The sequence below is a fragment of the Porites lutea genome, chromosome 8 (assembly GCF_958299795.1).
Source record: "Porites lutea chromosome 8, jaPorLute2.1, whole genome shotgun sequence".
Lineage (NCBI taxonomy): Eukaryota > Metazoa > Cnidaria > Anthozoa > Scleractinia > Poritidae > Porites > Porites lutea.
The window spans coordinates 27,814,837-27,839,424 of NC_133208.1; the positions used below are offsets into that span (position 1 = coordinate 27,814,837).

The 24,588-nt window shown below is 40.4% G+C and overlaps 3 protein-coding genes across 4 annotated transcripts in view; 2 read left to right on the forward strand and 1 right to left on the reverse strand.

Annotated features, from left to right (window-relative positions):
* Positions 1–4,948, reverse strand: part of LOC140946227 (myosin-IIIb-like) — a 28,113-nt gene extending 23,165 nt beyond the window's left edge. Inside the window, exons 1-5 of one of the 2 annotated variants that reach the window (XM_073395316.1) lie at positions 4,780–4,948; positions 4,575–4,640; positions 2,262–2,489; positions 1,059–1,173; positions 657–709 (exon numbers count right to left, since the gene is read on the reverse strand). In XM_073395316.1, coding sequence (XP_073251417.1) covers positions 657–709; positions 1,059–1,173; positions 2,262–2,489; positions 4,575–4,640; positions 4,780–4,893 — 576 coding nt within the window. In that variant the 5' untranslated portion in view covers positions 4,894–4,948. Of the gene's footprint in view, positions 1–656; positions 710–1,058; positions 1,174–2,261; positions 2,490–4,574; positions 4,641–4,779 lie in introns of those variants that run through there. The other variant, XM_073395317.1, reaches the window with a different exon arrangement.
* Positions 4,949–8,079: 3,131 nt separating this feature from the next.
* LOC140945466 (amine oxidase [flavin-containing] B-like) lies at positions 8,080–16,107 on the forward strand. Its single transcript, XM_073394487.1, has 6 exons — positions 8,080–8,343; positions 10,714–10,905; positions 11,992–12,034; positions 12,169–12,936; positions 14,460–14,654; positions 15,844–16,107. Exons 1-6 carry the CDS (start codon positions 8,145–8,147, stop codon positions 16,034–16,036), a joined length of 1,590 nt encoding a protein of 529 aa, XP_073250588.1. The 5' UTR covers positions 8,080–8,144; the 3' UTR covers positions 16,037–16,107.
* A 4,076-nt stretch (positions 16,108–20,183) lies between these two features.
* The window catches only part of LOC140946939 (amine oxidase [flavin-containing] B-like), an 18,284-nt gene continuing 13,879 nt past the window's right edge, over positions 20,184–24,588 (forward strand). The window contains exons 1-2 of the mRNA XM_073396027.1: positions 20,184–20,473; positions 22,274–22,465. Of these exons, the coding sequence (XP_073252128.1) occupies positions 20,275–20,473; positions 22,274–22,465 (391 nt within the window). The 5' untranslated portion in view covers positions 20,184–20,274. The remainder of the gene's footprint in view (positions 20,474–22,273; positions 22,466–24,588) is intronic.

Below are 24,588 nucleotides of genomic sequence, written 5' to 3' on the forward strand. Positions count from 1 at the left end.
ACTCTACAATGGCCACCTTGGGCAGGGATGTAACGAAGGCACCGTAGTTGTTGGAGAATTTCACCCGCTGAAAGATAGCTAATACCACAAGCTAATATTGTGCAGGAAAACAAAGACTTGAGGTAATTTTGAGCGTGATTATTAAGTAAAGCAAACAGCCCGCCTATAATAACTTTTCCTTAGCTACAATTCCCTGCATGAATGCAGTAAGTCGGTACAGTCAGGCCATTTTAGAGGGGTTGCCATTGCAAATACTGTTTCGTTAAAAGAAAAATGAATGTATTTCTTTGCTAGGACAAAAAATGTGGCCATTGTGAAGACCAAATTTGAGTGAGATATGTCCAACTGTATTGCAATGTACACAAGCCATCTCCTTCATTTTACTTACAGTATAAAAATTAAAATTATCATTATTGGCAAGCACGTTTTAAATGAGCCCCCTCCCCCCCCTTACTTGACTGTGAAAGGTCTTTATTACACACTCCCAAAAAAGTTATTTACTTGTAAGAACACTGCAGTACGTAGATTCACTTCATCTAATATCGTTCCTATAGATCAAGACAGCAAATGGGGTAGAATGCCATTCCTTCCACCCTACCCCCTCTGGGCGGCAAGGCACAAGTCAGTACATTAACATAATTACAGAATTTATACACCTTTTCCTGGCGAGCAATTCTTGATTTTTCCAGCATGTAGTGGTAAACTTTACCTGTAATAAAAATAATACTTGTCTGGTATCACATTACATTTGTCTTGATCATTTTAATATAACCATTTCCATTAATAACTATTTTTTGATTTTTCAATAAAAGTATAACTAAATTGCTTCTGGTGATTGCTTACATAACTTTCGATCCGTTCAGGAAGGGGGCTGGTTCAGTAATTTTGAAATTTGCTAACATCCACTAATTTTAATCGCCTTCTTTCATTCATAGGGTCACTTATATTCGCTAGAGGAGATTGTTTATGTTGGAACCTTATAGTATAGTATCTTACTACTATCTGTATCGTATCAGCTATGAAATAAATATCTGGTCCAAAATTTAAAACTTAATTACCTCCAGACAATTTGTGTTCCGGAGAAAAGAAGAGTTCATAGTACAATGCAAACCGACTTGAGTTATGGTTTTGTGGAGTTACAGCATTACCAAAAGCTTCCAGTATAAACTGAACCTGAGATGAAGTGCACAATAAAGATTAGATTTAGAGAACAATGCGTGTATAATATATGTGGAGGCGTGTTAATGGCTGAGCGTTTAACAACTCGAACTCTGGATCTGGAGGTCCAGGGTTCAAGCCTCGCCGGTCGCATTGTTTCCTTTATTTATAGACAAGGAACTTAACTTCACTTTGTCTCTCTTCACCCAAGTGTATAAATGGGTACCGGCGACATTCTGCTGGGGGGTAACCATGCGATGGACTAGTAACCTGTCCAGGGAAGAGTAGCAATACTCCTATGCATGATTCATGCTACGGAAACTGGTATAAGCCCCGGCGGTTTGGGACTTTGGCCCATGTGCGCTTTTACCTTACCTTTTTTTGTTTATAATAAAATAGCCATATTCAGTTCTTAATGTTCTCATCTCCTGAGTCGTTTGATTTCCTTTTTTTCAAGTATTTAGAGATTTTGGGAAGCTACATTCCCATCATTTACATGGACTTTTTTTTTTCACATACTGGCTTCAGAGTTTTCAGATCAATTTTCTCTTTATACATACCAGTAGTATCACTTTTCAAAACCATAGCATAAAAGGCATTTAAAAATCAACTCATATTTCTTTGCCAGGTGAGAGGAACTGGTCTGCAAGTGTGAGTTTACTGAATTACAACAGGGTTCGTACAGGTCATGGAAAACCTGGAAAGTCATGGAATTTAAGAATTTTATTTTCCAGGCCTGGAAGGTCATGGAATATAATATTATCGATCCTGGAAAGTCTTGCAAAATTAAAGTTTGGTTGGTAGATTAGGTACTGAAGACGAGAAAGCAAGGATAATGTATAAAGATGAGGAGGAGTAATTGTGACTGTGAAAGGCAAAATGGACACTAAGGGTTATCCGTTTGAAGGGGATAAGCGTTAGACATTATCCATTTGTTATCTGTTCGAATGCTTTAAAAAGGCTATTTAAAGATCCCTCGAGAGCTTCGCTTTTGGCCTTGGCTAAATCTGTATATTATTAATAAAATTGAAACCAGAGGCCTCTGACAATGTGGCACATAAGAATTCAGATACTCTTAGAAATTTTAAGTTGGAAAGCTTTACCTGCTGAAACTTTGCTTTCAAGCTTGGTTGAGTGGGTATACTAGTACTGGTAATGTAAAGCAAGATATGCTTAAGGCTTTCAGTCTTTCCAGAAGCACTGTCACCCGTTAACACACAGCACTGACTTTTAGAAGAGTGCCGCATTGATCTAAGGATATCTTTGCACTTGCTGTACACATGGGGTGAAAGTCGCTTGCCTGGTTTAGAGTGCTGATAAGCTTGTATGACCTGGAATAAACAAAAAGTTACCTGACCTCTTGATCAGTCTGATATCCTCACCTGTATCATAATGTTTATTTTAATTTTAGAATAATTATAAAATAAACCAAACAGCAAGCAATAGCCAGCTTGATCTATATCCTTTACTATGTAGAGGAAGTATTGAGTTATCCTTAACAGGCCATTAATGGCCTTGCTTTAAAATCCCATACGATTGGACTGTTACCACAGTTTAGCGATTGATTTGATTGAAAGTCTCAAACTTCTGCAAATGCTTTTTTACTTTTCTGGCTGATTTGCAAACCTGCGGTCACTAATTGACTGTGTTTTGTGTGTGCATTGTTTTATTATCTGTTTTCTTTTTTTAAACTTGCAACAATTGTCCCCTCAGAGATTTTGCAATTTACTGATAAAGAATTAGATGTATATAATGACTGTTTCGAAGAAAGAAGGAATTAATGCACATGCGACTTCTTGGCTCATCATTAGAACATAGTCCATGCTGGTTTTTGGACATAAAATTCAAGGAGTATTCAAGCACTATAAAAAACTGAGTTTTCAAGGAGTATTCAAAGCAGTTGCAACAGCGTAGGTTTCGCAAAATCTGTCCCCAATTTTAAAATCTGCGCTCAATCCCCGAATTACTTTAATACAATCCCACATTATTCCCCATCAATTTCAAGCACTTTCAGCAAAAATTCTTCTTATCAAGGGCTTTTCAAGCGCCCTTGAAATCTAAAATTAAATTCCAGTGCTTTTCAAGGACTTCAAGGAGAATAAGCACGAACCCTATAATTACAAACACTCCAAGATGTTGAAATTGGATCAGAAGTTGCAGAGACCCATAAATAATATTATTTCATAAGCAGAAAAAATTGTCTTATGTCATCATAAGTCCATTGTTTAGTCTGACTCTATCAGATATACTCTTTTTTTATATAAGAATGTTGTTTTCCCAGCCCAGGCTGAATATTCATATTTTTCTGCAGATTTCAGGCTGAAAATATTCTTGTATAATCTTAAATTACAGCTGATGACATTTCCATTTTAGAATATACTGGGGCATCAATTATAGATAGTGCGGTTTTTTTTCCTTTTGTTAGCTTGTTTTGCTGCTTAAAGAAAGGAATAAGTTAAAAACATATAATTGTACTGTATTTACAGATTTTCACCACACAAAATTATATCATTTTCAAAATCTCAGCCTGGGGTTTATTCTTAAAGTGTTTTTAAAATTTCTCAAATTCCAGCCTCGATATTCTTACAAAGAATATTCTTATAGAAAAAAAAAGAGTGTAGATAGAGTCTGACTCTATCAGATAAAGTTGAGATAGACTAGTCTCAAGGTATCAAATCCGTTGAGGTTATCGCTGGAATATTTCAGTTCCCCTTTGGATATTTTATATGCTTCAATAACCATTGATTTGTTCAGCAAAATTTCTGTTAGGGATATCTGTTTACAAACAACCCTTTATTTAGATGTTCCTTCCAGCCACTGAAACAAAAAACCCTTTTGTTTCAAGAGCCAATGATCAATAGGTGACGTTAGCGATTATTTTATTTATGGTTTTAAATTATGCAAGTCGTGGCAAGTCGGCAGGGGCCTCAAGGACTCTCAACACCAGTTAACAAAAATCTTGATGACAAAAAAACAACCTTTCCCACACTTGCTGAAAATCAATTACCGATCATGCAGTTATAAATCACAGCTGTTTCAACGTTGGGACGATGAGTTCCATTGGTAAAGAAACTCAGCTTTGCTTGGAGCAGAAATCAAGCAAGCGTAACCCAGAAACATTCCAACAATTTCACATATTTTGCATTAGAGGCGATTCAACGTAATTACAGTCCAGAATGTCCTAGTTTTGATCGTAGATGCCTCTCTGTTGTTAGTCTGCAAAGTAGTGTGTGTTTTGTTTTGACCTTACTTAGGTGTAAGCATAATTATATCTAATGCGCATTGATAAATAATGCAAACAAATCAGCTGTGTGAACCACACTTATTGAAAGCTAAGTATTCAACACCAAAATAAAAGCTAAAGTATTCAACACCAAACAGCGATCAATATATCAATATAGGTACTTAGAGTTTACCTCAAGATCATAGATTGGTAGAGGTTTAAATGGATTCACCAACAGCAAGATATCTCCGATGGCCATCTGCAAAAGGACAAGTTCGAACGTCAGTAACGTTTTACGTGACTCATGTCTATCTATTAAAAAAAGGTCATTCGATCGAATTACAAATATTGCATACGATTTTCAGAGACCTGAGGCTAAGCAAATTAAATCCACTTACATAAACCTCATCACGGTTATATCTTTTTCTTAACAGCTCTACAACTGTTCCCTCGTCCACGGTTTTAGCGTCCAATGCGGACAGATTTTCAGCTACCTCTTCACTCACCGCCATCTTGCTCAAGTTCTCGCGTGGATTATTTCCACTTCCGTATCAGGCCACGCGCGCGAGTCGGTTTTGCTTGCCATTTCAGCTATTCATTGGCCGAGATCTTTTCAAGTAAACATTACACCTAATTGCAATAAGGTTGTCATAGAAAAAAGCAAAAAGCAAAAAGTTAAATAGGAATTAATTAGCATGTAATTATCATAGCTTGCAACATTCACAACACACACGCTTATAGCTGAATGTTAATCACGTAATATGAGAAAAATCATTTGCATCAGTTTCATGGTGTCAATGCAATTCGAGGCTGATTCAAACGTGCTCGAATTACAAAGCACATCGGATAACTACTAAAGAAAATATGGCTCTATTTTTTTTCCAATAAATATAGCCTGGTGTAAATTCCAGGAACTCAACGCGTGTTTTAGATTAGTGCTAAATAGAAAGCCAGTCTGCGTATGGTTTGCAGTGCACAACACCATCTGATCACAATTTTCAAGCAACAAATCAGGGGCGTAGGCAGGACTTTTCATGACGGAGAGGGTGAGAGGGTCCTCCACCAGTTCCCCACCTGAGCCACAAACCAAGCTTCGTTTATCAGGAAATAATAGATTGGCGACTGAAACTGCGACAACTGAGACTTATTATTGCTCGCGTCAATTTACCTTTTTCTTTTTCGAATTGTGCGACTTCTGCTGATGGAGAATGTTGGCTATAAAATGACTATGGCGCCTGTCTTTCTTACAGCGCGGAATTACAGAATTATCTCTTGTTATTGTGAATGAATTCCTAAATAATTGTTAAATACTGAATTAAAATACGCAAATGTAAATCACATGGCTAATTTATTCCTATTTGTCTTCTTGCTTTTTGCTTTTTTCTATGACAACATTTTTGCAATTAGGTGTACATATTTCTGAGAGATTACATGTTCCGCAGTGTTTTGCGCCTTAATACGTTCTGGGACGTTCGGAGTTTTTGAACGAAACTAATACGACCGGCAGCACTAAAACACAGAATCCGGAAACGGAAACGGAATCACGGAAACGGAAATTGAAACGGAAACGGAAACGGAAACGGATTACGAAATCAAATATCAATGATAGAAAATTAAAGAATTTCACATTACACAATTTAGTCCAATCCAAAGAGAATTTGTCTTAGTTTTCTTGGCAGTTCCCTTAAATACATTCTTGTTATTGTGTCTTAAAAAGGTTTGCCGTAGTGTGGGTTACTGCACTGCAAGGCCGATGAAAGTTATTTTTCGAGTAATTTTTATTCACGAGTTCATGGGTTGAAAAATACAGTTAAATATTACTTTTGTAGCTAATTGGCAAGAATAGTAGTAGTTAGCCTCGGACCACACCACGTGATTGTCCCCAAACTGAATACTCCACACATGACCGACCGGTGACGTGACCACAGTTCCGGTGTTTTAGCAATAAGTTCAACTTTTTCGCCAAGCTGAATACTGATGGGATACTGGTGTACTGGTAATTGAGTTTACGTGGACGTCCGTATTTTTGTTGAAGAGGCTTATTAAACATGGCGCATTATTTTGATGTAATCGGTTGCGGAATCAAGCAAATGCATGCACAATTCTCTCTTCTCTTTGGACTCCACAATGCCATGGTTCTCTTGAGTAAGTTGTCTTGATAAATAAAACTGAACACTGTTGAAGACAACCCAGGAAAGACACTAAGAAAAACTTGACGGCGACGCCTTTCAGTTATATAAACGACGCCTCTGACGATTCAAACGAAGTCTGTCTCCATATAACTTACCTTTTTCTTAAGGCACTAGTTTTTGTCAGTAACGTTTTTCTCCTCGCTTTGCTGTCCCATGAGAATTTGCATTCATTGCCGATAGTGGTATCAAGCGTCTTTTCACCGGAATCGACTCCTCTAGTGATACAGCAGTCTCCTCTCCTCTACTCAGCTAATTTATTCATTTGTGTCTTTGTTTTATCTGTTTATTTATTTTATTGTCATTGCTAATATTTTTTTTTTAAATCGATCGCTTGGAACCTTCTTTCACAGATTCCGTATTCCGTTTCCATTTCCGTGATTCCGTTTCCGTTTCCGGGTTCCGGATTCCATGTTTTAGTACTGCCGGATTTTATTGTGACCGCCCCCCTCCCCCGCTTATCTCAGGATCTGGATGACCGCCCCCACCTCCCCCCCCCCCCCCCCCACCCACTTATCTGAAGGTCTGAATCCGCCACTGCAGGCCGTGCACGATTCCCATTAGTTGGGTTGTTGTATCTTTGACGTCATAATTTGGCTCGTAACAGGAGCCAACACCTAGTACCGCATATCCTCGATTAAGCCTCCCCTCTCAAATAATCCCCCTCTCTTAAAAGCCTTCCCGTCACCCCTTTTATCCGGTCAGTAGCAGATTTAGATCCAGTCAAGTGAGGTGAGAGGGGGCTCGTTTATCCAAACCCTAAGTTAAGAGGGGGCTGGTCTCAGAAATATTTTTTCTGTGGCTCTGCAGGCTTCAATTTGGCCCTAAAATAAGGTGGGGGCAAGTCCCCTAGATCTGCCACTCATAATGACTTTACTTAGCCTGTGTACAGACCCCCCTCCCCTGTGGGGAGGCGGGGTCTGTACACAGGCTAACTTTCCTTTTCTTAGCCTGCGAATACAGCTCTCTCTACCCTCCTCACCATCGAGGAGACACGGCTATGATCAATGTTTAATGTTTCTTTTGTAGGGCGTGATCCGATTCTATGTTCTTTTTGCGGGTTTTGGCTAAAGCCGAAGGCCGAACACTTTTCAGGAGAGGATAGCCCGTGGAAAGCTTCCTGGGAGAAGTGCGGTGAAAAACTAGCGACCCTCTCCTCCCCATTTTCCTCACTGCCTGCTCGAGCTTTCTGCAAATGACATCACAAACAACTTGCCGAAAGAGACTGGTCTCCAGATCGATCATTCACAAAACTGTGCTACTGCCGCTGCTGCTGTTACTGCTGCTGCTGTTGCCCTTTCTCTCCCCAGCCCCCACGCATTTTTCGCGTCACTTTTTACTGCACGACTGCACTACTATCTTTTGAACAGGTTATTGAAAATAATAACCTGTTCAAAACAATGGAAAGGCGCATTAAAAGAAAATAAATAACAACAAGTGTGTATCTTTCTGACCGCTTGTTCACCCGTGACCACTTATCACGAGGTCATTAATAACTGAACACACGTAATTCTAGTTTTGCCGGTGACGGATTCTTCGTGGACTCTGTTAAATCTGAGATCCAACCCTGCAACATGCTCACCAAGGAAATGGAATACCACCCAGTATACAGCCTCAAGGAAACGCCTGGATACTTCATGAGCCGAGCAAAAGCATTCCTTATTCTGCTTGTGTTTGTCTCGCTGGTGATTGTCTTAATTGTACTAGCAGTGATGTTAGCTCAGCAGAAGGGAACGCAAGGAAAGGTGTGCGAAGGCAAAGATGATCCCATTGGTAAGTGAAAATGTGAAGCCGAAGTCAATGAGTCATGGGCCAAATGAGTCAATAAGTCATGAGTCAACTTATATACTGGCACTGTATACCGTGAGTCAGGTCGGGGTTAAGCACTAACATAGTAATGGGGGTGAACACTGACAGAAGCATTAAATAGAGTGATTTTGCCGGGTTTACCGAGCTAAAATTCTCATACAAAGGCCATGAAGACGTTATATTCATTCTGCCGTATGTTACGTAATGAAGCTATGTCTATGCTATACCGGATATCTCTTGTGCCTGTACCAACCATATCGGTAAGGTCTTTAACGGACACATTAGAGAGGTGACTTCGGAGCGGTTTCATTTTAACGGAGCGCAGCGTTGATCTTGAACAGGTGTTGATACGAGGCCAGAGTACTTTTCATCTCGACCGAGCTATGGCAGCCTCAATAACTCTAACATGATTCCAACGAATTTCTTTAACGGAATAGAGAATCTTGTACGACAAGGACGGAGGGATCAATTAGTTCTACCAACAACAGATTTAAATAAGAACATTTTTTTGAAGCCTAGGGCTTAAGCAGCACATTTCTCTGCCAAAGATGCCGAAATCAAGATAATACAATTAATAAAAGATTCCACTTAAACTCACCGCATGATCGTTTGCTTACATTGTTGTTAATACAATCACTTCTGAATAATTGACAAGCAATTGCCTACGTATCAAGCACTACAGATTCCTACATTTAGTGGTAAAAACAACCCACATTTTGAGAGTGGGGATCGAGTCCACCACTTACGCGCGACGCCAAATTATAAAGCTTGAGGGGCATATTATTTGCATGTCAAAAAACTGTGATTTGTCTCCTGGAGGCCGAATTGCCATATGGCCACTACTGATTGGAAATACGGCAACCGAAGTTTTTTAATGCTGTTGATCAGTCTTTGCAGTTGTCGTTTTGAAAAAAAGTGAATTTACGCTTCACTAACGTTGAGTTTCATACCGAACACTTGACAAAACTTAACTAATGAGCGACTACCGATCGAGCAAAGTCCATTATATTCAAGTTAGAAAGGAAAATATGCCCGGGGCGAGGGTGAGGGGGTCCTCCCCAGACTATAGGAATAGGCTCAGCCTATAAAATAAGATACCCGGCCTTATTCAGGCTTCAGGTAAATTAACTAAAGAATAGGGATTTTAAGTTGAGGTAATATGAAATCCAGAATGAGGAAATCTTTCAATAGAGACCTTAAGATACCCCGAAATCGGTGTACGGGTAACGGGTAGCGCCATGTTTTTTTCATTTTGTGGTGACGTCATCGACCTTACCCGGTAGAACCAGCCGCTTTTCCGGGGTAGACACCAGTTTACCCGTAGAAGATTTACGAGTAGCTGCAAGTCCTACATGATGGAGAAACGAGTAAGTTTTTAAGACTTTTTAAGTACAAATGTAAATTGTATGACTCCTTGGCAATGTTATTGCAAGTCTGTTCAAATATTTTTGCCAAATTTGAATTTTAGCTGTAAAGAAAGCGCTTCAAAAATTTTGGACCTCAAATGCGCAGGTTGAACTCTGAAACGATATCAATTTGTGGCGGTATTTGGGGGAATTTCTGAGAATTGCTCCAACGTTTGAGTTTCGCAAAAGAAATAGCATTGAAAAATTTAGCATGGGAGTCACTGTTGAAGTTGACAATCAAAGGAATTGTTTGGTGATGTGCCTCGATCAAATAGCGGGGTTTGCCATAACAAGCTTTCGGTCGAGGGACTTCCTGCCAAGTTTATTAAAATCTTTCTATGATATTTCAATAAGCTTATATATGAATGAATTATTTGTTGCAGCTTGTTATAAAGATATGAAGTGTAGAATTTGAGGGAGATTTTGTATGCATTAAGCGACATGCATGTACAAAGTTAATTTTGCGTGCTTGTTCTTCGGGTATTTTTAATCGAAATAGTCACGCACATGAACATTTTAAGTGTACGGGTACACTACCGGTACCCGTACACCGATATTGGGGTATCTTAAGGTCTCTATTATTTGAATAATAAACGAAAGAAATTAAACCTTTTTTTTTTGCTTAGAAGTCGGCTTTGATTGCTGTTCTACCGAATATTGTTCACATTAAAAAATGTATGCACTGTTCTTAGGCAAGTAAGTGAAGACGGTACAAGTTTTAATTGGAAGGTATATGAAAGAGGTGCTTTTTGGTCAAAAATGGTTTATAAACGCTTAGGGTTTGAAACTCGGGGCAGAGCCTCCCGGCGAAAACTGAATACTTTGTTGAGTTCCCTTTTGCATGCCCGCCCCCTCCGGGAAGAAAACCGAACGTTTACAGCCTTTCTATATCCTTTAAACTCAATCTTTTCTATTTTTCTTCCACTAGAGGAAAAGTCATCCTTGAGCCCATTGTCCTGTGATGTGGTTGTGGTTGGAGGTGGTATTTCAGGATTGTACATGGCAGAGACACTCGTGCGAAGGAAGAAAGAACATGACGTGTGTTTGTTCGAAAAAGATCCAAGGTTCGGCGGAAGAAATTATGACGTCGCCTTTAAACAAGCTCAAAACGTCAGCCTAAGTAAGAAACTTCATTTTCCTTGAACTTGATAAATTCTTAGAAGATTACTAGCCTGAATTTCATCCGATTACTTCAAGTCGTTATTACTCCCTCATGTTGAGAGGAGAAAACGACTCGAAGGAATCGGATGAATTTCAGGCTAAGAAGATTACTTGAGTAAAACATATGATCATTAACTATTGGGGAGGGAAGGGGGTTGGTCTTATTTGAAACCCATTAATAATTCACGATCATACAACGAAAGGAGTCATTACTGTGAAGGATACAATATTATTAAGTGAATTAACTGGTCACTGCTGAAGACATAGATGTTTCGATCCCTTTTCGATCGCCAGCCCTTCATGTTTCAGTCTGTTGTTCATATCAATCGCGAGAGCGAGTTTATACCTGCTATACTTGCGAGTATATACTTGTGGTTTGTGTGTACGGTGTTACTCAGTTTATTTAATTGAATGGTGAAGCTACGCTAACATGAAAACCAAGAAAAAACTTATTCTTAACTAATCAAATGAAAAGCCTTTGTTGACTCCGTCACACGTCAAAAGCTCCATCCTATAAATTTAAATTTCTTAGTTAATAACTCTATCTGAAACGTTTACTCATCTGGCGAACCCAGCACGGTGCGTTGTGTTCAACAGATTGCACCACACAAAAGTCAAATCAAAGTAAAAACTAATAAGGGCAACTCGTGGATACATTTTTTAGAAATTAAAAAGAGCAGGGGAACGATGAAATAAACTAGTATTTCTTTCGAAACTAACCCTTCGAGATATGTCCAGCATAACTCTTTCTCAAACCCTTCACTAATAACATCAGACACAAAAGAAAAAAGTAACGGTTGATTAAAACCGAATTAAAATTTTACAGAGTAATGTTCCATAGCACTGTTCAAAGTAATGTTTGATCCGATATCCAGCAATTGCTGAACGCCTCGTTCCTTCAGGTCCTTTTTTTCCCTTGGTGTTTGGATGTTGGATGAAACACGCGTTTCACAGAAAACGTTAAGAAGAAGAGTCGGATCTCCGTAACTGTAAAATGGATCCACCCAAGCAACCGTTCATTTTTCAGTATGTGTTCCTTTATTAGGTATGGGAGCTTGGAGAGTAAACACAGCTCACAAGAAAATGTTGTAAGTTTTCAAAAGTTGCTGCAGTTCTTAATTTTATACTGCCCTTTTATCAATGCCAAAAATCAACTTTGAAATCTTCAGACTCAAGCTAAATTATTAAGGAGAACCTTTTAATATGTTTTTTTCTTTTTCAGAAACCTAGCGAAAAGGCTCAATATCTCGATGCTTAAAATGCCTTCATTGACCATTGATTATTTAGAAGGCAGAGGAATATATGCCGACAACCATCAGTCCTTAAAGGAAAAAGCTTTTCCCACTCTCATGTCCACTATCTTTGCTAACATGACTCCTTCTCAGATGTTTGCGTTTGCTTGGAGGAACATGTCCAAAGAGAAAGCTTTAGAGTATCCGTCTTATCAGGATTTCCTTTGCCAGCGAGTTGGAAGTGAAGGATGTGCCTTTTTAAATCTGATTTACGGAATAAAAATGAATTATAATATAGCGAGAAGCACGATGACTAGATACGAGAGTAATAACGGAATGAAGTTTACATCTGAATACGTTAGACCAAGAGGTGGATTATCCGAAATTGTGGATGCTTTAGCGAAATCTGTGAAGCGTTTTGGGGTAAGAATGTACGCAAAGGAAGCTGTGAGCTCAATCGACAGAGACGGAGAACCAAACACGTTTGTAGTCCGTACTGAACGTTACGTTGTATCGGCTAAAAAGGTTATCGTTGCTATCCCATTTTTGCCATTAAAAGAGATAAACGGTGATATCGCCTTTGAAATCAAAAATCATGCTTATTTCACGCATATCATTGGTCAAAAATGCTTCAAAGCAGTGGCGATTTACAAGTATCCTTGGTGGGAAAACGCAACATCGGTCCATAACATGTCGTTGAAGACCTGGAAAAGATACGTATCAACTGCTACTTGTTTGGTGTATATGATGCCTTACAGGTAATTATAAGCTGAACGAAAATCATCCCCCTATGTAATTTTACCGAGGACAAAGCAGGGGCACCCAACGAGGATATAGTTCAAAACCACTTAAACATAGCATTGTTAAACGTATTTTAGTATTTAAACCGTAGATATAGGCATATTTTTATCCCCTAGAAATTTTCCATCTGTTCGGCGTTCCTAGCTGAAAGTCTAGTGATCCGAAAATTATAGGGATCAAAACTTACCTTTCCGAAAATTTCAGCCAGAAAAACAGCACCCGAAAATTCAAGGTGACCTTTTAAGGGTAAAAATCCGTTAAAAAAGGGCAATTATACCAATTTTTTAGATGTTCGAAAATCCTAGGAGAGGCAGGCGAGCAAGAAATTTTACAACAAATGTTCCGAAAATTGTAGATCGCAAATCGTCTTCCGAACAGATATTTTCCGAAAATTGTCGTTGGGTGCCCCTAACAAAGTAACCTTTTATGATCGGAGCCGGAACGGAATATTTTTCAGTTTCATTGGCCTGATACTGGCTGGGTAAGGAGAAACTTTTATCAAGGTGCAGGGCTCATCTCATAGTTTTCATGATGCCTACTCTTGCATTAAAACTGACTGGAGGTATATGGGTGGTTTTCACGTTACGTCATCGCCGTCATGCTGGTGGACGGTAAACAAAAGATCGCTCATTAGCTCGCTTTGTTTGTCCACCATCATTTGTTCATTTCACCATTGTTATTTGTGTCTCCCGAGATTGCATGAAAACCACCTATTTGCCATTTAATTTAGCTGATGCTTTGAGACTGGCCAGGTCAACTTTGTGTCCAATTGGAGGGTTCCCGATAGGTTTTGTGGGATCCAGCGGGATTTGTCTTATTTGAGGGCCGGGATGCTGGAATTTAAACCAAAATGGGGGCGAGGTTCTGGCTTGAAATTAGCTGACTTTTCTTTCGAAAGGTAATAAATGTCGCGAAAAAAGTAAAAAATAGTTTAAAAATGCTAAAAAAATGAAAAATTGCCGAAAAGTTGCTGAGCAACTTGTGGCTAAGCCTATTGCCAAGCTCTGCCTAGCTGATAAAGCACTATCATTTAAATGAAGATATGATCGTTGCGGTTACCATAGTAATTTAAGCAATTGCAAATTAAGCTTTCCCCTCCCCCCCCCCCTACCAAAAACCAACAACAATAACGGATTTCAACGAGATTCAAGTATATGGCCTCTGTGTTAGCGCTGAACTACTCCACCAAGTGAGAAAGAAGACCCATACATTGGCAGCAGCCCAATTTGCGACCTCGTCGATCCCCAAGGCTTTCCGTCCCTCAATTTTCTAAGGGAAAAGCCATGCGGACGAAGTTGGCCAGTTTGTTGAGTTCTTCTTAACCCGTGAAAGGAATAAAACACAAAAATAATAAAGATTATGTGAACCGGGCAAATGAAGATATGACCGAGGTTCACGTCATCTTCATTTTATATTAGCACTATCTGTTACTAATGCCGCAAATTTCTAATTGCCAAGTTTGTCTTTCTTTGTATTTTAGCCAAGGACCTCAAGGTGAAGGAATCATTCAACTAAGCTACAATTTTTACGACTGCGCAGTGAAATGGGGCCAGCTTTCCAAATTACCTACAGCCACATTCCTATCGGAATTGAATAAAGCTGTGCAGGCGGTGTTTCCAGGAATGGTTGTTCCGGAACCCCTCGACGTCAAATTCAAGTACTGGGAAGCGTGCTGGCAAGTATTAAATTAAATCGATTGTGAAAACATCTAGATTCACAGCAACAAGCCCGTAAAAAACTATGGGTCAAACAGACTGGAATCAAAGAATGATTCCCTGCTAGAAATCTCTCACAGCAAGAGAAGAAGGAGCCTGAGGAAAAGGCCTCTGCTAACCCCCGACGCGTGGCCTGAGAGTTTTGGCCATTGTCGCGGACTTTGCTGCGAGAAGCGACCTCCCCATTCTCCGCACGGCTTCGCAGTTCCTTCGCCAAAATTTTTGCCCATGCTAAATAACACTCCCGCCGGGTACCCAGGCCACCGCGCGTTCTTTTATGTAGCCGCCGACCGCATCTGTGCTCAAACCTTACTACTTTTTAAAACCAGTTTCGTTCAATATGGAATGCGCGTGCCCTTAGACCGTACGTGATACATCAAAGGCTGCTTGGTGCTCACTTGCAAATTTTTTTAAGAAAACTCTCTTCGCTGCATTAATTCTTGAAAGAAAAGGAGTTTCTGAAAATGGGATGAATCAGTCTCTCACGCTGTGACACGTCCTAAAGAAATTTGTAGCCTTTAGACTCCAGCCTGGTTCCCAGAACCTTTCCCTTAGAAGGTGGCCCCTCCCATTTTCTAGGGAAAAACCCCGGAGGGGTACTCCTGAGAATTCTTCGTGGGGGCATGCCGCCCTGTTCTCCAAATCCTGACCCTATTTCAGATGAAAAAATGTCATTTTTCGCACCCGTTTTCAGACCTGATCGCTAAGAAATCATGTCATCATTACTTAGATTAGAGAGCAACATAAAAGATTTCTTAAAATCCATTTCGAATTCGCATATTTCTCTTTCTTTCTCACTCATTCTGAATTGAAACTATAAATACGATCATACACTTCCGTAGTTCCCTCGAAAACCGTACCCGATTCCAGACCGAAATGGGCAAAGTCTATACCCGTTTTCAGACAAAAACGGCGCAAAAAAGCATGACCTTTAGGGTGGCGCATACCTACATGGGTTGTATAAGAGAGTAACCCCTTCCTCCCCCGGCTAAAAATTCTCAAATTCCCTAGTGATTTTACATGTTATGCTGTATTCATTTAAAACCTGCGCACTGCACACCTTATGATTTCTGTAAGGGGCGGGTGTTAAGGGGTAGGGGCGCTTGTCTAAAGAGTGGCGCTGATTCGAGCATTTACGTAATGTTTTAGGCATTACACAAAGGCAGGATCTAACGTCAGCCGTCAAAATACAGAGGAATGGGCCAAGCGCCCTTTTCCAGGAGAGGAGGTATACATCGTCGGTGAAGCGTTTGCGGTGATCGTGGGATGGAATGAAGGAGCCCTCCAAACAGCATACAAAGCACTAAAGGAAGGATGGGGAATAGAAGAGCCAGAACCTTAATGGAAAGATTCATAATAGAGCACAGGGCTGGATTCAGGATACTTTTTAGATGAAGGATCAAAACTTTGCTTACTGTTTTAAATAGTCTGAAATGTCATACGTCTCCAGGAGTAGACGTATGACGTTTCAGACTAACTGTTTAATCTTTTCACTGCAAATCATTTCTTGAAGATATTTACCTTATTTTCTACAAATTTTTAACTGAGCAGTTCTTCATATGCAATCCTTCAATTTAACTTTCTTAGCACTTTTTCATTAAATTTTGTATACAAAAAAAATAATGTCCTGGTCTGATGATTGTATTTAGGGTGACGGGGGGACATTTTCTCCTGAACCCGGAACCGCCCCTGGCAAAAAAAACCCTTTCACTTGGAAAAAGCCTTCAGAAGGAATCAAACCTTTGTCATCCAAATTGCCATAAGCGTTGCCTTACCACTTAGCTGTGATGTCTTTGATGGTTACATATAACTTGGGGCTAGGACCCGTGTTACCCAGTTACTGGGTACGAGCGACACTTAGGCGGTATTCCCCATAATGGTCTATCAGGGACGTTCCGCCCCAAAGGGGTGCCCTAGTGAAACCTCAGGTATATAAAAGGGTAGGGATTTCACTAGCTGAAGCATTTAAACTGTAGGTAAAGCTGTCTTTCCGTCTGTAAAAACACCTACAAGGGCTGACACAGGAATTTATGGCTGTGATAAAGTCAAGAAAATTTCCTAGTCTTGTGATTTTATCATATTTCAAAGCGGTGAGTGCATTTACAGCAACTGACAAGGAGGCAACGTTCTAAACCAGGTATTTGAAAGGGGTACCATTCGTCAAAGGAAGGTATACGAAAAGGGTACCTTTTCTGTCTAAAATGGTATATAAAAGGGTAAGGGGTTGAACCTCGGGGCGGAGCCTCCCCGTATAAACTCTGTTGAGTACCCACCCCCAAGGAGGGGAAAACACGCGAACTCCTTCCATGTGCTCACGCGTCCTCGAGATTTCTCCCTTCGCCCTGAAAAAACCGGCGCCTGGAACTCTCACTGTACTCTGGCCTTAGCCTGCGGACGGCAGAATCAGACGTCCCTCAGCGGCGATAAGCGAGAAGAAACGTCTGCCGTTCGCAGGCTACTCTGGCCTACGAGTAAGCTCTCAGGCTCGTTGTTCCCCAAATCCCTCTCGCGCGGCCATGTGGTTTCCTCTATTTACGTGGCTAAATTCACTTTCTTAAACTGAATTTTGCCTTTGATCTCACCAATTTGTCCCACCGTTACAGATTTTTGTGAGAGTGAAGTTTTGTAGCTGTTTGCAGATTTTTCCTGTGTCAATTCTGTATGTTTATTACTCTTGCTATAAAAAACCCCGTCCTTTTCTTTGTCCCCTTCGCAAGAAAAAAGCTACCTTAAACCGTATCAAATGTCAATTCCGTTCTTATCTGACACATCGCCCGCCTTGAATCCTAGTTGAACCAGTTTTTTTACCATGTAAGCCTGTGTCGAGCTTGAGTGGGCCCGTTCTACTGTCTGGCGCACCCCAACAATCTAACGTAAACATGTTAGGTTTAATCGATGCTGGGCCTGCCAGCCTGTCCACAGATTTCCTTTCCCTTTTTTGAGTTAATTTAGTGATAGAGTAATTTTTGTTTATAGTAAAAAAAAACTCGTTTTTTTTTTTGTTACTCCAACTGAAAAAGTTTAGAAGGTTTGTGAAGAAAATGTGAACGGGCCAAAGGTGGGAGGGATCGGGCCGAATTCCAGCGGCACTTTCAATTTTGTCTAGATACCTCATGTAGGTACGTTTTTGCTGTGTGAGTGATTCGGTGAGGAAAGCAGATGACGAGTCGATGGAAGTCGACGATGACCGAAGATCAGTTTTAAAAGGAGTTTAAAAAAAAAGGTACAGGACGATTTTCTGGAAGTTAAGGATAACGGAATTTTCGTGTGAATGTACAACTGGTATTGATGGTACAGCTGATTGACAGTAAGCTTCCTTTATTTTGAGCATATTTGCTGCATATAAACAGAAGCTTTCTTACAGGAAAATCAAGGTCGAGGTAAGTGTTATCAGCCGAAGCCGAAGGCTTTTAGCCAGTGAGAAGACAGATGGTGACTACAATGTATAATTAGTTTGCGTTAGAGGCGATTCAACGTAATTACAGTCCAGAATGTCCTAGTTTTGATCGTAGATGCCTCTCTGTTGTTAGTCTGCAAAGTAGTGTGTGTTTTGTTTTGACCTTACTTAGGTGTAAGCATATATAATTACATCTTCTGAGCATTGATAAATCAGCAAACAAATCAGCTGTATGAACGGATATGAACCTCACTTATTGAAAGCTAAAGTATTCAACACCAAACAGCGATCAATATATCAATATAGGTACTTAGAGTCTACCTCAAGATCATAGATTGGTAGAGGTTTAAATGGATTCACCAACAGCAAGATATCTCCGATGGCCATCTGCAAAAGGACAAGTTCGCACGTCAGTAACGTTTTACCTGACTCACGTCTATCTATTAAAAAAAGGTCATTCGATCGAATTACAAATATTGCATACGATTTTCAGAGACTTGAGGCTAAGAAAATTAAATCCACTGACATAAACCTCATCACGGTTATATCTTTTTCTTAACAGCTCTACAACTGTTCCTTCGTCCACGGTTTTAGCGTCCAATGCGGACAAGTTTTCAGCTACATCCTCACTCACCGCCATCTTGCTCAAGTTCTCGAGTGGATTATTTCCACTTCCGTATCAGGCCACGCGCGCGAGTCGGTTTTGCTAGCCCTTTCAGCTATTCATTGGCCGAGATCTTTTCAGGTAAACATTACATATTTCGAAGAGATTACATGTACCGCAGTGTTTTGCGCCTTAATACGTTCTGGGACGTTCGGAGTTTTTGAACGAAACTCAGTCCTACTAAAAATCACACAATATACTTACAACATCCCTTGAATGACCCCGAACAAAGTCATGCAACAAAGCCTCCAGGAGCCGATTACTAATCGGCTCCTGAGCCTCAAATGATTGTAGATATTGTTGACAGGCCAGTTTCGGATCTAGGAGAGGGGCCCGCCCCCCATCCCCCTTATTTTTAGACCAAACTGAGGCCCGAAGGGCCGAAAAAACATTATTGTGACCGCCCCCCTCCCCCTCTTATCTCAGGGTCTATATGACCCCCCCCCCACCTACCCCCCCCCCCCCCCACTTATCTGAAGGTCTGAATCTGCCACTGCAGGCCGTGCACGATTCCCATTAGTTGGGTTGTTGTATCTTTGACTTCATAATTTGGCTCGTAACAGGAGCCAACACCTAGTACCGCATATCCTCGATTAAGCCTCCCCTCTCAAATAATCCCCCTCTCTAAAAAGCCCTCCCCCACCCCCTTTATCCGGTCAGTAGCAGATTTAGATTCAGTCAAGTGAGGTGGGAGGGGGGCTCGTTTATCAAAGCCCTAAGTTAAGAGGGGGGCTGGTCTCAGAAATATTTTTTCTGTGGCCCTGCAGGCTTCAGTTTGGCCCTAAAATAAGGTGGGGGCAAGTCCCCTAGATCTGCCACTCATAATGACTTTCCGTAGCCTGTGTACAGACCCCCCTCCCCTGTGGGGAGGCGGGGTCTGTATACAGGCTAACTTTCCTTTTCTTAGCCTGCGAATACAGCCGTCTCTCCACCCTCCTCACCATCGAGGAGACACGGCTATGATCAATGTTTATTGTTTCTTTTGTGGGGCGTGATCCAATTCTATGTCCTTTTTACGGGTTTTGGCTAAAGCCAGGAGAACATTTTTCAGGAGAGGATAGCCCGTGGACAGCTTCCTGGGAGAAGTGCGGTGAAAAACTAGCGACCCTCTCCCTCCCCTTTTTCCTTACTGCCTGCTCGAGCTTTCCGCAAACTGACAACACTCATCACAACTTGCCGAAAGAGGCTGGTCTCCAGATCGATCAGTCACAAAACTGTGCCTGCCGCTGCTGCTGCTGTTGCCCTCTCTCTCCCCAGCCCCCACACATTTTTGCGTCACTTTTCACTGCACGACTGCACTACTACCTTTGGAAGAGGATATTGAAAAAAAAACCTAATCAAAACAATGGAAAGGCGCATTAAAAGAAAATAAATAACAGTAAGTCTGCATCTTTCGGACCACTTGTTCACCCGTGACCACTTATCACGAGGTCATTGATAACTAAACACACGTAATTCTAGTTTTGCCGGTGACGGATTCTTTGTGGACTCTGTTAAATCTGAGGTCCAACCCTGCAACATGCTCACCAAGGACATGGAATACCACCCAGTATACAGCCTCAAGGAAACGCCCGGATATTTCATGAGCCGAGCAAAAGCATTGCTCATTCTGCTTGCGTTTGTCTCGCTGGTGATTGTCTTAATTGTACTAGCAGTGATGTTAGCTCAGCAGAAGGGAACGCAAGGAAAGGTGTGCGAAAGCAAAGATGATCCCACTGGTAAGTGAAAATGTGGGGCCGACGTCAATGGGTCATGACAATGAGTCATGAGACAAGTTATATACACTGACAAAAGCATTAAATATAGTGATTTTGCCGGGTTTTCGGGGCTAAAATTCTCATACGAAGGCCATGAAGACGTCATATTCACTCCGCCGTATGTTAGCTAATGAGGGTATGTCTGTGCTATACCGGATATGTCAGTCTTGTGCCATATCGGAAAGGTTTTTAATGAACACATCAGAAAGGTGATTTCGGAGCGGTTTCATTAACGTAGCGCCGCGTCGATCTTGAACAGGTGTTCGTACGAGGGCCGAGTACTTTTCATCTCGACATGATAAGAATAGAGAATCGTGTACGACAAGGACGGAGGGATCAATTAGGTCTACCAACAACAGATTTAAATAGGAACATTCTTTTGAAGTCTAGGGCCTAGGCAGCACATTGCTCTGCCAGAGATGCTTTAATACGATAACAAAATACTGAATAATACAATTGATAAAAGATTCCGCTTAAACTCACCGCATGATCGTTTGCTTACGTTGTTGTTAAAACAATCACTTCTGAATCATTGACAAGCAATTGCCTACGTCTATCAAGCATTATATATTCCTATAGGTAGTGGTGAAAACAACCCACATTTTTGAGCAGTGGGGATTGAGTCCACCACTGTACGCGCGACGCCCAATTATAACGCACGAGGGGCATATTATTTGTATGTCAAAAAACTGTGATTACTTGTCTCCTGAAAGCCGAATTGGCAGCAGAATTGTTTTACAATGATAAAGGCTGGTACTGGCCACTATTGAGTGGAAATACGGCAACCGAGGTATTTTTTTTGTTGATCCGTTCCTTGCAGCTGTCGTTCACTAACGTTGAGTTTCATAGCGAACAATTGACATAACTTAACTAATGACGGCAACTGACGAGCAAAGTCCATTCAAGTTAGAAAGGAAAATATGCCGGGGGCAAAGGTGAGGGGTACCTTTATTCAACCTTTATTCAAAAATCTGTAGTCTTGCAACGGGTTTGCCATCACGCAAGACGCCTAACTAAATAAAATGAAATAAAATTAGAAGTAATGACGTTAAAAAATTTTCTACAAAAGATGAAATGAAAAAAATATATATATATTCCACAGCATCAATCACAGTATGCAATATTAAAATTTATCATTGACTAAAATACTCAAATAAGACTTTTTTGAGTCGATCTGCCGACTGAATGCCAACAATTTCGCTTGGTAACGCATTCCAGGCCTCTACAGGCTCCACCTATAAAATAATTAAGAAACGTTTCAGTCATGCTTCAGATAAATTAACTAAAGAAAAGGGATTTTTACAAGTTGAAATACTATCACATCCACACTAAGGAAATCTGTTCGGCATTATTTGAATGATAAACAAAAGAAACAAAATTGTTTTTTTTGTGTGTTTGTTTACTCGGCTTTCGGATAGGATTGCTGTTCTCCCGAAATTATATAGTGTTCATTAACTTCCCAGTTCCCAGGGTTTAAATAATAGATGCACTGTTCTTAAGCAGGTAAGTGAAGACGGTACAGTTTTTAAGTGGAGGGTCAGATATGAAAGAGGTGCCATTTTTGTCAAAAATGGTTTATAAAGGCTTAGGATTTGGAACTCGTGGCAGAGTCCCCCGGATAATATTATTTTGTTGAGTTGCTCCCCTTGTCAGCTCCCTTTCCGTGCCCCCTCCGAGAAGAAAACCGAACCTTTAAAGCATTTCTGAATCCAATCACAGATTCCTTCAAACTTAACCTTTTCTATTTTTCTTCCCGTCTAGACGAAAAGTCATCCTTAAGCCCATTATCCTGTGATGTCGTTGTGGTTGGAGGTGGTATTTCAGGATTATACATGGCAGAGACACTCATGCGAAGGAAGAAAGAACATGACGTGTGTTTGTTTGAAAAGGATTCGAGGTTCGGCGGAAAAAATTATGACGTCGCCTTCAAAAAAGCTCAAAACGTCAGCCTAAGTAAGAAACTTCATTTTCCTTGGACTTGATAAATTCTTATAAGATTACTTGAATAAGACATGTGATCATTAACTACTTGGGGCGGGGGGAGGGTTTTCAGTCTTATCTCGAATGCATTAATATAATAATTCACGATCATACAACGAAAGGAGTAATTACCGTGAAGGATACAATATTATTAAGTGATTTAACTGGCCACCGCTGAAGAGATATATGTTTCGATCGCCAGCCCTTCATGTTTCAGTCTGTTTTGTTCATATCAATCGCGCGAGCGAGAAAGAAGAGAAAGACTTGCGGTTTGTGTGTGCGGTGCTACTTTAAGGTGTTTCGATACAGTTTTTCAGAGGCCATACCGATATTTTTCAATCGCCTTAAAAGTGTTTTTTTCCTTGTCTGATCGCTATAAAATTTTCACCAGTAATTGGCTATGGATTGAAATTTGTGAAAATGTAGTTTTAAGTAAAATCGATATTACTATGACAACAATAAACAAAAAACTTTAAAATTGATAAAAGCCGAATTTTTTCTGATCTAGGCCAGTAGTATAGGAGGGGTGTTTTAGGCCCCTTTTTTGCGCAGGAATCTCATTAGCGTGCGCAGGAATAAATTAAGGCCAATGACGCTATAACCTTTTGTCTTGATCTCATGGATAAAATGCGCAGGGATGCCATTAAGATAAGGTCATGTGCTATTTTTAGTTGGTTTGGGATTTCTAGTTACTTTAAGGTCGATAAACGTCTTCGTTTTCGATTGGTTAGTTAGAAAATAAGAAACGTTTTTATTGGTTAATTCATACTGTCTGAGGAGTAAAATCAAACTTGTCTGTGACTTAAAATCACGGAGGCGTAATGTAATTATGCCAGTCCTATTTCCTGCTGCTGTGATTGTCCTAGTTCCGGTTCACTGACTTTTGGCGGGAAAATCGTGCATATTAATGAGGGCAAAGACAAACTAGCTCTTGTCCTATTTGCTGCTGCTGTGATTGTCCTAGTTCCCGTTCACTGATTTTTGGCGGGCAAATCGTGCATATTAATGAGGGAAAAGGCAAAATAGCTCTTTTTTACAGTGCAAACAATGTTTTACTTACCCCTCTCCTTTTCACAATTTTGTTATTTTCCTTCCGCAATTTTTTTATTCCCATTTTTCCCTCCTCCTCCTCCTCAAATTAGCATAACGTCAAACAGGGAATGTTGTAACGCAGATTTTTGACAGGTTCGCAGAATAGGTTTGCCTCGAAATTTTAAGATGCTGCAGTAAATCAATCTCAATGAAAGTTTCAGACATTATTATGTACCGGCTATGAAGATTATGTGAAGAGATTTTAAAAAAATTCGTTCGAGTCGTTTCAGAGATGTACAAAAAACCGCTAAAAGTCTAAATTTTGAATGAAGTTGCGCTTAGACAGGTGGTGAGAAAACGGGTTAGTTTTCAAGATCGCCAAAACGAAAATACACCACAATTTCCTAGCATCAAAATAAATATCTTATATTCCTAGCGTTTCACTCAACTAAACAGGAACTGCCTTTGGTTGATTCTTAGTCACGTGGCCTTGACTAAAATCAAATGTATCCCGATCGTGATACATTACCCAATGTACCCCCCTCGGGATACATTACAACACGTGATCAAAGCATGGTGGAAAGTGGTGTGACAGAAGGCCTGAAAAACACTGCCAGTTTTCTTTATCGTGAATGAACACAACAACACAAACACGAATCCTCAAGTTAAAAAGCAACGATTTTTAAAGTTATCCCAGCAGAGAAACAGCAGCTAGTGGAGGAAAAAGATCAGAGATCAGACCCAATGGTTGTCTTTACACTTGGCTGTTAAGTGAGACTTAAGTTTTACTGAACCAAAAATTCGTGTGTGAAGGCCTTTAAAATCTCAAGAAACTTTGCTTTGCATCTCATTAAAGTCGGAAAGTTGAAACAATTCAAGAAAGTTTCAAGCGACTTGAAAACTATCCTTATGACCGACTCAGCTGACTTGCGGTTTTGCGGTTTCTTGAGCTTTGAGATAGGCGAGACATGTCAATCAATGTTAATTTTGTTGCGTGGGAAAATAACCTGAAGTAAAAAAGAATCGGTTGTGTGTGAAGCTTTATTTTACTTGAAGTAATTAAA